At 45.2% G+C, this 13303-nt stretch overlaps 1 protein-coding gene across 3 annotated transcripts in view; it reads left to right on the forward strand.

The window, feature by feature from the left end:
- The first annotated feature begins 831 nt into the window (after window positions 1-831).
- The window catches only part of STRIP2 (striatin interacting protein 2), a 46072-nt gene continuing 33600 nt past the window's right edge, over window positions 832-13303 (forward strand). For all 3 annotated transcript variants that reach the window (XM_065938885.1, XM_065938886.1, XM_065938887.1), the window contains exons 1-7: window positions 832-989; window positions 5976-6045; window positions 9349-9423; window positions 10375-10509; window positions 11839-11959; window positions 12923-12991; window positions 13189-13295. In XM_065938885.1, coding sequence (XP_065794957.1) covers window positions 861-989; window positions 5976-6045; window positions 9349-9423; window positions 10375-10509; window positions 11839-11959; window positions 12923-12991; window positions 13189-13295 — 706 coding nt within the window. In that variant the 5' untranslated portion in view covers window positions 832-860. The remainder of the gene's footprint in view (window positions 990-5975; window positions 6046-9348; window positions 9424-10374; window positions 10510-11838; window positions 11960-12922; window positions 12992-13188; window positions 13296-13303) is intronic.

Raw genomic sequence — 13303 nt, forward strand, 5'->3', positions numbered from 1 at the left:
AGGTAAATTCTAGAGTGGGCAAACCACACAGCCTCATCTGCCCCAGGTAACAGCCCTTAGGAAGGATCCTAGAATGAAGGAAAGGACTGGGGAACAGGTTGGGGTAGGGGCTTGCTCTCCAATCAACATTTACTCCCTAGCTCGCACCAGGAGAAAGATATCTCCCCTTTCAGCTGAGAAAGGCAGATGGCCAGGAACAACTCGGTAAGGCACCAGAAATTTCAGTAAAGTGAAAATGCCCCACCCCATCCCTCAACCCCCAGTCTCCCAGTCAAGCCCTCACTCCAAGTGGAATGAGTTCGCCTGAGAGAGAGTCCCTGATTTCCTGCAGTATCCTTGACCAACTACTGGTGCCATCCCTCACTTTAGACTGAAGCGGGATTTGGGACGTATTCAGGAGCCAGGATTTGGGGAGCAGAGGTCTGTGATGCTGGGGAAACTGACACTGCAGTGGAGCAGGAGGCGGAGACTAGAGCTCCCCGAAAAGGTCTCTATTTGGAAGGGGGTGGGGCCTGAGGGACACCGAGTAAGAAGTCGAGCTAACCTGCTAAAGCTCAAGGTCCAGGATTTGGGAGGTGGAGCTGGGAACAGACCCAGGAGTGTCAGGCTTACCAATAACGCCGCAGAACTGAGGAAAAAAGGTGAGAGGGAGAAAAATCCCTTGAATGAGCCCCCCACCACCTCCAAGTCCCGCTTGGCGAGGTGTAACAGCCAATCGTGCTATGGGGCGGGGCTGCGGATGACGATCGCAGCCAATCGTTGTGGAGGGGGCGGGGCCGGGCTCCCAGCGCGCGGCGGCGGCGGGGTCGCCCGGGGCAGAGAGAGCTGAGAGGCAAAGGGGAGCTGCTGACTGGAGCGGCATGGAGGATCCCGCGGCGCCCGGGGCTGGGAGCCCGCCAACCAATGGCAACGGCAACGGCAGCGGGAAAGGGAAGCCGGCGGCGCCTAAGGGCCGGGAAGCATTCAGAAGCCAACGGCGGGAGTCGGAGGTGAGGAGCCCCGGGGGCTTTCAGTTGGGGCCGGGAGACACCCGGGGCGGGAAGCGGCGGCTGAGGTGCTTCGGCCGCGTCCCCCTCCGCCGCCCCGAGCCCCTGGCGCGCCCTGAGCCGCCCCTCAAAGCGGGCACCTGCGGGGCCAGCCGCAGCCTGAACTCCGGGCTTTGCAGACCCTGACCCTTTCCGCCGGCCTCCTGCTGCGGGTCGGGGGCTTCCCAGCCCTCTAGCCTTCCCTTTGGGGGCGCGAAGGTAGAGCGTGATAACCAGTGTCCCAGATACTTTCAGATATTTATCTCGCTTCATCGCTGTAGCCCCCTGAAGTGGGAATTCGTCAGGCCGCTTTACAGCGGAGGAAACAGGCGCGGAGTGGTGAAGGGACTGGCCTGAGGGGTGGGAGCCCCGATCCCCGCCGCAGAAGAGGCCCCCCGGCCCCGAAGAGGGGCCGGCGTTGGGGGGCCGCCGCCCTCCCACTCCGAGGCTCCCCGCGTCGATCAGAGGAGCCGCGGGACTTCGGCCCTTCCTGTTACCCCCGTGTGCTGGCTGGCCCTGGAGGGAGCGCTTTGCATGGGATCAGGACCTCTCCCTCGTAAGGGTTACAATGAGACAGGAGTCAGGCGGGCCAGTTCCGGAGCGAGTGGGTGGATCGACCCCAGGATACAGACCCACAGATAGGAGTGTGAATGTTCTCTGTTCTTAAATCCTAATTAGGAGGATGAAATGAGTGAATTAACATCACCTCTCCAACCGCCTTCATCTAGCCAGTTTCCATCAAGTAGCCAAGAGTAGAACTGGATCTGAGCCGGGAATCAGAACAGACCACAAGATGTCAGACGTGAAAGGGTCTGTAGAGATCACCTGGTTTCAGCCTTGGCTTTTACAGAAGTGGGAGACAGTAGTAGCTTGCCCAGGATCATACATCCAGCACAGTGGCCAGGAGTACCAGGTTTGGGGTCAGTCAGACCAGGTTTTTGAGGTTTTGAATCCCAGCCCTGCCGTCTTCTCTCCGTTTGACTTCTGTCAAATTGCCAACCTCTGAGCTCCAGTTTCCTCGTCTGTAAAATGAGGTTAATACTACCTACCTCAGAAAGTTGTTATAAAGTCAAAATGAGATAAATGGATGTGAAATGTTTAATTTAGTGCAGCACAGTGATTGTAGTTGGTTAGTACATAGTAGCTCTTAGTACTATGTTTTCATCATCAAGGGACAGAACTGGTACTAGAAGCCAGGTCATAGGCATCCCAGGCCACGGTTTACCATTTGAATTATATTTCAGTTCCAACAGGATTTCACAAATGCTTTCTATTTTGATACTGACAAGTATCCATTTTTTAGAAGAGAGAAGTGGAATTGGTAGAAAGACTGGCCCGAAGTCACACCTCCTTTCAGAGGCAGAGCTCAGCCATCCTGCCATACTAGATCAAGGTTTTATGCATCATGTTGTCTCCCTCCCTGCCTCAGTATGAATCTGGTCTTTAGGGCACCCTGTGCCTCTTTCCCCTAAAGAGACCTTGTTCTTGTTCAAATGGCTTTTTAGGAGGGGAGGGGAGTCTTTTATTAATTCAACAATTATTGAGTCCTCTCTATATGCCTGGCACCGTTTTAGGTGCTAGGGGTACAGCAGTAACCAAGACAAGGTCTTTGCTCTGTGGAGCTAACATTTCTTGTGGAGGTAGGGAGACAGACAATGTGGGAGTGAGTAAAACAATTTCAGAATGATGTGTTCTATGGTGAATTAAAACTCCTCTTGAACCAGGAGGCCCTTCCCTACCTATCAAGTCTTGCTTTCGGAAAAGGCTCTGATGGTACTTTACTCTTGCCAGGGTGTTAACTTCCAGAGACTCAGTTTTCCACCTGCACCGCCGTTTGCCTCCTGATTGCCTGCGGGTGCACTTTTCATGTGGTGGTCAACAACTGCAGTGATCCTCTCCATCCTAGCTCATTGCCTGCCCAAAGGCTGACCAGAAATATGAGCTTTCCTTTGCCTCCCACTGCAGCAGGAGAGCCGCGTTTACCTGTCAGTATATCCCCTGTCGCCACAAAACCTGGGTACCACACTCTGCTTGACTCTCAGAAAGATGACCATCTTCTTCTCCTTCCTTCCCTCTGTTCGAATACCTGTAGAAGACAGTCCTGGGGGAGATGATTTTCTTTCCTCTCTGGAGCTTTAAGAATTACCTGAAGAGAATTACTGTTGGTGCAAGAGAGCCTCATACATCACTGTGTTATAGGGGCACCGTTGACCTACGCTTTCCCAGTGGCTTAGTGTATAGATATCCTAACCTTAAAAGGAAGCTAGAGAATGATTGATTGCTTCATAAAAAGATTCTTAACCTAACCAAAGGATTCACCTCAGACCTCTTACAACCAGATTCCTTGGTTTAATTGGGTCCCAAAGACCTTGGCAAAGTTTAACTGGTTTGTAGCAAAATGAGGAAAATTCAAGACACTGAAATAAGTTTTCCATAAAATGTAATTCAGTACATTAAATTTAAAGGATGTATGTAATTTAAAACTATGTTTTTTTTCAAACTGTAGGGTGTAACCTGTGAGTTCAGACCAATTTTTTTTTAAGAAATAGATAAATAGGAAATACTAGTGTATCACATATAATAGTGGTAAATATTTTGTTAATCTTTTGTTCCAGTTTTGTGTGTGTTGGGATATGACGTAAAGTTTACTTATGCTTTGACTTGCAGTCAAAAAAGCTTCAAAAATACTGCTTTTAATGACTCGTGCTGATATTTTGACCTTTCTATTTTTGGCATATTAAACTTTTTTTTAAATACATATATGTATTTTAAGAGATTTTTTAAAGTTTCTGCTCAGCAAGATAAAGCATCAAAAATCTTATGTCATTTCTCACCATCCACCATTTTTTTTTTCTTATTGGTCTCTGTAATCCAGAAGTTTGGAACTCTTTGCTATAGCAGATTCAAACCCAAATCGCCTTATTGGAAGTGTAAGTTGACAAAGTGGTTTTGGCAAACAACTTGACATGTACAAAGAGCCATATAAATATTAAGAAGTTTTGATACATTAATTCCCTTTATAAGAATCTGTCCTTAGAGAAGATCATAAATATGAAAAAATGTATGCATGTATTACAGCCACATGTAAAGAAAAAATAAAAACAAAAGTTCAACAATAGAGAATTAAGTAAGCCAGTAGAAATTTGTCCACTTAACTGCTGATTTATTTGTTTTTAATTAATTCTTTTTGATTTTTGGCCGTGCCACGCGGCTTGCAGGATCTCAGTTCCCTGACCAGGAATTGAACCTGGATGGTGACAATGAAAGTGCTAAATCCTAACCACCAGGCTATCAGGGAACTCCTCACTTTGCTGTTTAAAGGGAGGGAAAGTTATAATAATATGAGAAAAATGCCTTTATAATATTAAAATTATAAGCAGAATAAGTAAAATTCTAAGTAGAGCAACCATCTACATAGTGCTACCAGGTGCTGGCTGGTGTGCTAAATGCTTTTCCTGTATTAATTCATTTTAGTTCTTACAATGATCCGATGAATTATCCTTGTTTTACAGATGATAAAACTGAATGTCATTTTCCAACAATTGCCTGATACCAATTCAGTTCTGACAGTAACTGTAGTTAGCACAGAGCCCACAAGTTAAGGGTCAGATGCTAGCCACAGTGGGATCCCCAAACTACTTGCACTTCTGCTTGACCAACTACAAATTCAGGGGTCACCATGACTGTCCCTCTCAAGTTGCTAAAGCAACTCACAGAACTCAGAAAAGTGCTATGTTTATGCCTACAATTTTATTATAAAGGGTACAACTCAGGAGCAACCTAATGAAGAGAGGCATAGGACAAGGTGTGGAGGTGGAGTGGTACGAAATTTCCATGCCCTCTCTGGTGTATTACCCTCCTAGCACATTGGTGTGCCCAAACCACATTGTTTCAGGGTTTTTATATGGAGTTTGGTTACCTAGACCTGGTTAGTTAAACCACTGGCCACTCGATTAAACTCAGTCTCCAGTCTTTTCCCCTCTTTGGAGCCCCTTTTTTGAAACTCTCACTGTGAGTCACTTCGTTAGTATAAACTCAAGTATGGTTGACAGGGATGAATAACAGACACTCCCATCACTCAGAAAATTCCAAAGGTTTTAGGAGCTCTGTTCCAGGAAGTGGGGTGAGGGGGCAAGGATCAAGGATATCTTCTATACCACACTGAGGCACAAAGAGCTTAACTAACTTGTTGAAGATCACATAATATATAACAGTATGTGACAAGAGGTGAGATTCAACATTTTGTTTTATTTATTTATTTATTTTTTTGAGATTCAACATTTTAAAAATTCATGTTTGTTAATATATTGGTAGGAAATACCCCAAAATGTTTAAAGAGATTAGGAGAGAGGATTATGTTAAAAAATACTTTTAAAATGGGATTATAGATTTATACATACAACATCATAGGCAATCTAGCCTTTAATACAGTTTGAAGTAGAAATGCTACCTTATTTGACAGTCCTAAAATTGCAGAATATTGGAGCTGAAGGACCTCTTTTTATATATGAGGAACTGTGATCCATAGCATGATTTAAAAATCATACAATGGGTTAATGACAGAGAGCTGAAGTCTGAATCCAGTTTACCTCTTTGGTTTTCTTCTGTCTTGTCTTTCTAGAGATCAACTAGATGTTCTTCAGTTCTGTGTTTATGTAGATCAGATATGGGCACAGATTGTAGCTTTCATATCTGTTCATGATCGTGGGCCTTTGCCCAGAGTTTCTGATTCTACATAGGAATCTTCAGCCCAACCCTGCAGTGAGCTTCTAGCTTTGGCTTGGGGTGGGGGTGGGGTGTATTTCCTGACTGAGAGGCCCAGATGGGACTCTTCTAGTTGTCTTCTTGATCTAACCTTGGCCTCCAAGACAGGAAGAAGATGAAATGAGGGTATAAGCTCCTTTTGGTCAACCCTTTTCCCAAGTTACCACAAAGATTTCTCCATTGCAGGGCTCTGTGGACTGCCCCACCCTGGAATTTGAGTATGGAGATGCAGATGGGCACGCAGCAGAGTTGTCAGGTAGGAGGTAGATGGGTCTCTGTAGAGTGGAGGGATGGCCAGGAGGAGAGCAAAGATGCCTGTGATGTCCCCTGGCAGCTTGTCTGTTCTCAGCAAGTGACTGTAGAACAGTCTGTTCTCCACATTCCCATTTCTCTCCACCCTCCAGTGGTAAATCTCTCTTTGTTTGCTTTCACATTTCTTTCTGTGAATGCTTTTTGGCTGTGTATGATATTCTCTATTCTTCATTCTATCACTCTTTTCTGCTCACCCTTCTTTATTTCCTTTTGGTACACTTTCAAATCTGTTTTCTCTCCACTGTCTCCACATTTCTCCTTTCTTTGTCTTCCTGTGTTCACCCCATCTTTGTGTGCCCCCTTCTTTCTGCCACCCTCTCCATTTCTTTCCCATTCCATCTCTCTGTCCTTTTCTACCTCCATCTCGCCCCCTTCCTCCAATACCTGCCTCTTATTAAAGTCTCAGCAATGTCTAAAGAAAATCTCTATAGACAACTGTCCAGCTGAGCAAGGCTGGACATGTCACCTATATCCATCATAGTGGAGTTCTGTTTCGATGTTTCTGAGCTGGAGTTAAGTGATCACATTGTTCTTTCAATGCTGGGCTGCTTCTCTCTGCCTGGATTTTTAGCTTAAGCTAAACATGATCTCCCTGCATTAAGGGCCTCCATGTTACACATGCTATAAATGCCAGTTATTAAGAAACAAGCTTTGGGTAGAAGTGGTGTAAAAGTTAAATATTCTGTCACATGGAAATCACACTTTAAGACATGCTTTTTCAGAGAAAAGTGACACTTTCAAAAAGTTCTCATGAATAAGAATAGGGAACAAATTTTGTGATGAGTGACAGAAATAGCTAAATTTAATAACCAACAAGGGATTAGAATCCAGAATATGAATACACAGAGAGGGAGAGAAATCCAATAGAGACAATAGAAAAATGGTCAAAGAATATGAATAGGAATTCACAGAATAGAAAACCATTTGGTCAATAAATATATGAAAAGATATATAATTATGTTAGGAAATAGGGAAAAGCAAAATGATGAGGTATTATTCAACAATCATCATGGACTTCTCTGGTGGCCCAGTGACTAAGACTCCGAGTTCCCAATGCAGGGGACCCAAGTTTGCTCCCTGGTCAGGGAACTAGATCCCACATGCCACAACTAAGACTTGGCACAGCCAAAAAAAAATCATCAGATGCAAAATTTTAAAGTCTGGGGATGGTGAGGGTGCAGAAAAGTGAGTACTTTTTATGCATTTGATACATTGTTTGGCATGCAGGAACAGAGTATAAAATTGGAAAGCAGTTTTGGTCATATCTAGCAAAGTTGAATTCACACATATATGACCCAACAATTCGGGTACACTTTAAAGAAACTCTTGGGCCCAAGAAAACACTTAGAAAGATGTTTATTGTCATCATTAGGAACAATTGAAAACAACTTAGGGGAATGGATAAACTGTAGTATATCAATATATTCGCTACAGTATAGTCATTAAAATAATTGATCTGTATTAGTATGCTTCAGTGTCAATAAATATTAGAAATACGTTGAGAGGTAGAAGAAACAGTGACAAAATAATTTATACATGCATCCAAAAAACTGCTTAAATACCTAATGCTGATTCATGTTGATATATGGCAAAAACCATCACAATATTGTAATTATCCTCTAATTTTAAAAAAAGCATTGTTATGAGAATAAACAACTAGAAATAAGGGAGGGAAAACTGCTTAAACACACAAGTCTTAAGATGTATCTAGAAGTCTGCTTGCACACTTGATTGAGAACCGTGTCCATTAAATGAATGGATCTGCTCATCACACTGCTTTTCATGTAAAATATTGAAAAACTTATCAAAAAATGCTCCTAAGGAAAAATAAAAACACTCCTAAGTAAAAATAATTCATACAATATGATCCTGCTTGGATAAAAGCTTTAAGAACAGAACAATGTCATGTGTTGTTGACAGGCATGTACACATATACTAAAAGTATAAAAATAGGCATGTGAAGCATACACACCAGTTTCATCATAGCGGTTATCTCTAGAGAGGAAAATAAGACCAGGGAGGAAGAAGGGACTTTAGATGTCTGAAACAGATATGACAAGTTTTAACACTTGTTTAATCTGAAAAGATAAACACAGTGTCTTTTATGTATTCTATATTTACCTGTAAGTGTATTAAAGTTCATGATCTAAAATTTAAAAATAAGACAAAAGCAAAGGTCAGTACCTAAGAGCTTTTCTCCCTTTTTTGAGTGGGTTTGTGCCCTACTCTTAAAAAATATAAATCTGCACTACTCACTAATGACTGAAGAATTTCACAGTCAGAGCCGAGATTTGCTTCTGGTCACTCTGGGACTGGAACTCAGAATGCAAAAGCCCTGGCTCCCAGACAAGGTATTTCTTGACCAGTAAGACAGCCGGCTGGAACATAAGGGAATGTCTCTTGCTTTGTGAATTATCTGTGACCTAGTTAAATTTCCAGCCAGGATCTTGGGGAACAGAGTTTTGAGGAAGCATCTCTTGACTTAATGACTACTTCATTCTCTGTAAGACAAGAGTACTGATGAAATATTCTGATGTGAGCATGTATGGGTAGGAAAGGGTGTTTTTTTTTCTCAAAAGCTCTCTGCATTTTGTACTGAGAAGCTGTTGTCAACAAAGATTTTAACTAGATTTTCCTGGGCACAGGCGGCCCTTTGACAATCAAAGCTACTTATACATGGTTTGATGCTGATTCTGCCCAGGTGGCTGTGGGCGGGAATGTAAACTTCTATACCTTTCCAGGAAACTCCACAGGGAGAGAATGAACTGGCTGCAACCCCAAAGAGCCCTCTAATATTTACATCCTCTCCAGCCCGCACCCTGGCTCCTTGAAAAGCACAAGGATCTGGCATCTAAATTTCAGGAGTTGTATTGTCCACTTTCCCTAGAGACAAGATAGCTCCAGTCTAGCTTGACAACTAGAAAGGGATGCAGCCCTAAGAAACAGGAGTGATGACATTAAGCCTTCTCTGTCCCAGCTCTCCTCCTGGCCCTCAGCAAATGTCGAAGGCTGCCTTCTCTGCCGTAGCAGCCAGCTGGCAGGAGGAGGACAGGTTTGATGCTTTAATCACCCAGGGACACAAGTGGCTATTTTTAACCTCCGAAAAGGAGAAAGCTAGCTCTGGATTGAATTGGACACAGGAACGTGTTGGAAGCTTTAGCTTTTTCATGCCACTGTCTCCATCCCAGGCCCCTTCTGTAAAGATCTGCTAAATGTTTGTGATTCTGTCCTGTCTTTCCTGCCACAGAATTGTACAGCTACACCGAAAACCCGGAATTTACCACTAACAGGAGGTGCTTTGAAGAGGATTTCAAGACCCAAGGTGATCCCAGATCCTTATTCATTGAGATCTGCTTTTTCTGTCCATAATATCCCAGGCTGATCTAGAAAAAGCCTGAAATAAAGTTTGATCCTTCTTCATCCTCTCCACAGCGATATAATTTCTCTGTTCCTCTTGCATATGGGTCACAGAGTTTTCTATATCAAGTAGAGAAGTCACAGAGTGGAAGCAAGAGAAGCCTGAGCTGGGGCCTTTTCTCTGATGTCAAAGGAGTGAGGAGGTGGGGGTGGACTGCTGTCCTGTTGCCTAGTAACCCTGTGCCCAGCCTGGTCTTTGACCTTAGCATTCAACCCGTCTCCACTCTGCCTCACTCCTGATACCATCAGGAGTAATAATTTCATGTGCCCACACTGTGACCCACTCAGACCTCCGTTTCCTTACTTGGTCAGTGTCAATTCAGTGTTCAGCTTGGCACATGTGTGGTGAGTATCCATTTCATGCCAGAGACGCAGGAAGCAGGGGTAGAGGTAAATTAACAGTATCTTCAAAGAAATTATAGTTAGATAGCAGAGGGGAAACGTGTACGTCATAAAACTGACTGAGGCCAAGAGGAAAATGAGTAGTGTCATTAGAGAAGTAAAAAGTATCACGGGCAAAGCTTCTGGCTGGAGCATTAGTGGAAAAGAGGTGATTTTGTACTGAACTTGTAACGATGTATAGGAATTGGATATGTAGGGAGACAGAGGGAAGTCCTTGAGGAAAGACAGAAAGATAGAGGGGGTGTGGACAAAGACAAGGCTATAGAGTGGGTTCAGGCAAGAACATCTGGTTTCTTACTTTTCCCATTCCTTATTCTTTGTCAGCTCAGTAAAGCTTTTGAAGAGAAGAATTTGTTGGTGGGGGCTGGCATCAGAGGTGCATACCTTCCCAGAAGCCTTTCCAAGAAGGGGAGGCAACAGCTGACACTGCATCTGTATGGCCTTCTGTCCCCAGTGCAGGGTGAGGAGTGGCTGGAGTTGGAGGAAGATGCCCAGAAGGCCTACGTGATGGGACTCCTAGACCGACTGGAGGTGGTCAGTAGGGAACGGAGACTGAAGGTGGCCCGAGCCGTTCTCTATCTGGCCCAAGGTGAGCAGCCACCCTTGCGAACCTGAGATGGGTGGAGACTGGGGAGAGAAATGGTGTTATCAGGACTAGGATGACTCAAGTCATACTGGGAAAGCCAGGTCCCTGCCTCACGAGGACAATTGTGTCGTATGCTAGGACTGTAGCCGTGTACTTACATGAAAAGGAGATAGTGGTAGATCCTGCTCTGGATCCCTTGGAATCAACCTTAATCTTTCCAGGCGTGCCAGGATTTCTTACAGGGTTTTTTTTTTTCCTTAACCTGGGCTGTAGTTGTTTATAGAGAGGGTCCTTGTGGTCAGAGTTGACAGTGTACCACCACCAGCTGAGCTTTCTTTCTCCAGGTGTGGCTTGGCTCTGACAGGAGATACAAGGGGGGATGCCACCAATTTACACATTATTTCTCATTGGTGTTTACATGGTCCAAGCCAACACAGCAGCAGGAGAGGATGCTGTGAGTGATTTGTCACTGAGATGATCAGAGCTTGGTGAGATTAACTGATGAAAGCTTCCCAGAAGATACCTGTGAGCCAGGTGTTGGAAAGAGAAATGAGATAGCTTAGCTGAAGTAGTAAAAGAAAGCCCTGAGATAGTAAATAACAGGATTGTTGGCAGAACCAACTAGTTAAAAGCTTTAAAAAAAAAAAAAAAAAAACTAAAAAAAAAATCATAAATGGAGAGGAAAGAAAGATATCTGGCGAAGGAAAAACTGTAGCAAACAAGGCAGTGCCCAGCCCTATCTCTTGGATCTGGTGCCTTGGCCAAGTTCCAGCTGCCAGTCCCTTCATCTTTTTGCCTGAGGGCTTTCTATGCAGCCCACAGAAGAACTGGGGGACTCATGTGCTCCCCTTATCCAGTGCATTCCTCAGCACCTGCCAGGAGTTAGTGGGTGAACAGCCCGACCGCCTCAGCCCTCTTGGGTGGGACGATTCCAAGTTGTTTGTTTTATACTGTTCTCCAGAGCTTCTCCCCACTTGGGATTGAGTTCTTGGCTGCCTTCTCTTCCCTATGTCACTTCCCCACTTCTCTACTGATGGCTCCTGGGATCAACTCTCAATAAACTACTTGCACTTGAATCCTTGTCTCTGCACTTCCTTCTCAGGGAACTCACTTAAGACAGCCCACCTATGAGCACATTAGACCTCACCCTGCAGACTGCTTCTCCTTTCCCCTGCCTCATTCTGGGAAGTTCTGGGCGGCTCCTGCCCTATCTTTGTCCATCTAATTGTTGGGTAGAGAGTTAGAAGATAGTCTTAAGATCATGGGGCAAGGTGGAAAGAACCGGGATAACCCCATGCCCCTCAACCTCTGTGGCCCTGTCTGGTCCTTTAGGCACTTTTGGGGAATGTGACTCAGAGGTCGATGTGCTCCACTGGTCCAGGTACAACTGCTTCCTGCTCTATCAGATGGGGACCTTCTCGGCCTTCCTGGAACTACTCCACATGGAAATCGAGTGAGAAGCCTTCGGGGAGGGCTGGCCACCCCCTTCCTTGAAGGTTGCTTCATGTCCTAAGCTGGTTCCCTCACTGTAGAGCCTTCTTTTTTCACACTTCAGTCCAGAGCCCACTGACAGTTCCCCTCCAGCTGCCATGCTCGCTGGTAGTCTGTCCTCCTCCCTGAGGTTGGGCTCATCAGCAGCTTCTGCCCCATGTACAGCTTCAGTACTGGGCTTCAGGGGCCTATCCTGTGTTGCTTTTTTATTCAGACACCTTCTCAGCTCTGCCTCCCTCTGGAATGAAGAAAACCGTTCTCCCTGAGAACATGACACAGAGGGACCAGACCAGTTCCCATGGCTGTGCCCAGTTCTTTTCCCCATGGTTATAGCTTCAAAGGTGTCCTTATCTACTGCTCCCACTCTAGTGACCCCCACATGTTGATTGCCTGGTGGCTCAGACAGTAAAAAAGAAATCCACCTACAATGCAGGAGACCCAGATTAGATCCCTGGATCAGGAAGATCCCCTGGAGAAGGAAATGGCAGCCCACTCCAATATTCTTGCCTGGGAAATCTCATGGACAGAGGAGTCTGGTGGGCTACAGTCCATTGGGTCACAAAGAGTCGGACACGACTGAGCAACTAAGACTTCATATTGTCTCACCCTATCACTCAGATGTTTTAGATGTGGTTAATTCTGTTTATTATTCACCAAGCATTGTTTTGTGTCTAGCACAGTGCTAGACATTATGGGGATTTTAAGACAAGTGAATATCATAGACCCTACCCTTTCTTGTCTTCACTGTAGATAAGGATTTGCTGAGGTAGCAGGAAGAATTCTATGGGCTCCTCTACCTTAAACCAATTTCTTTAGCTACATGGACAGGGAATGGCAGGTACTCATATTTGTGCATATGGTGAGTGGAGTACAGGGAGTAGAGAGGCCTAATGGGTTCCTGTTTTCTCCCTCGTCCCTGTGGCAGCAACAGCCAGGCCTGTAGCAGTGCTCTTCGGAAGCCAGCCATCTCCATTGCTGACAGCACAGAGCTCCGGTGAGTAGGGCTGCCCACGGGATTGGAACAGGGGATCATTAGCGATGGGTAACTTTTGCCCAGATTTCAGATGCTCCCAGACCGCTAGAAGTTCCTAATTCCGCTGGATTGGGCCCCCATGGAGACCATGCCTGAGGTCTCAGACCACAGACTGGAAACTGCCATGGGAACCTCTTGTGACCCTTCTGTAACCTCAGGGTGCTGCTGAGTGTCCTGTACCTAATGGTGGAAAATATCCGCCTGGAGCGAGAGACAGACTCCTGTGGGTGGAGGACAGCCCGGGAGACCTTCCGCACCGAATTGAGTAAGAAG

This window comes from Muntiacus reevesi, chromosome 6 (genome assembly GCF_963930625.1).
Source record: "Muntiacus reevesi chromosome 6, mMunRee1.1, whole genome shotgun sequence".
Lineage (NCBI taxonomy): Eukaryota > Metazoa > Chordata > Mammalia > Artiodactyla > Cervidae > Muntiacus > Muntiacus reevesi.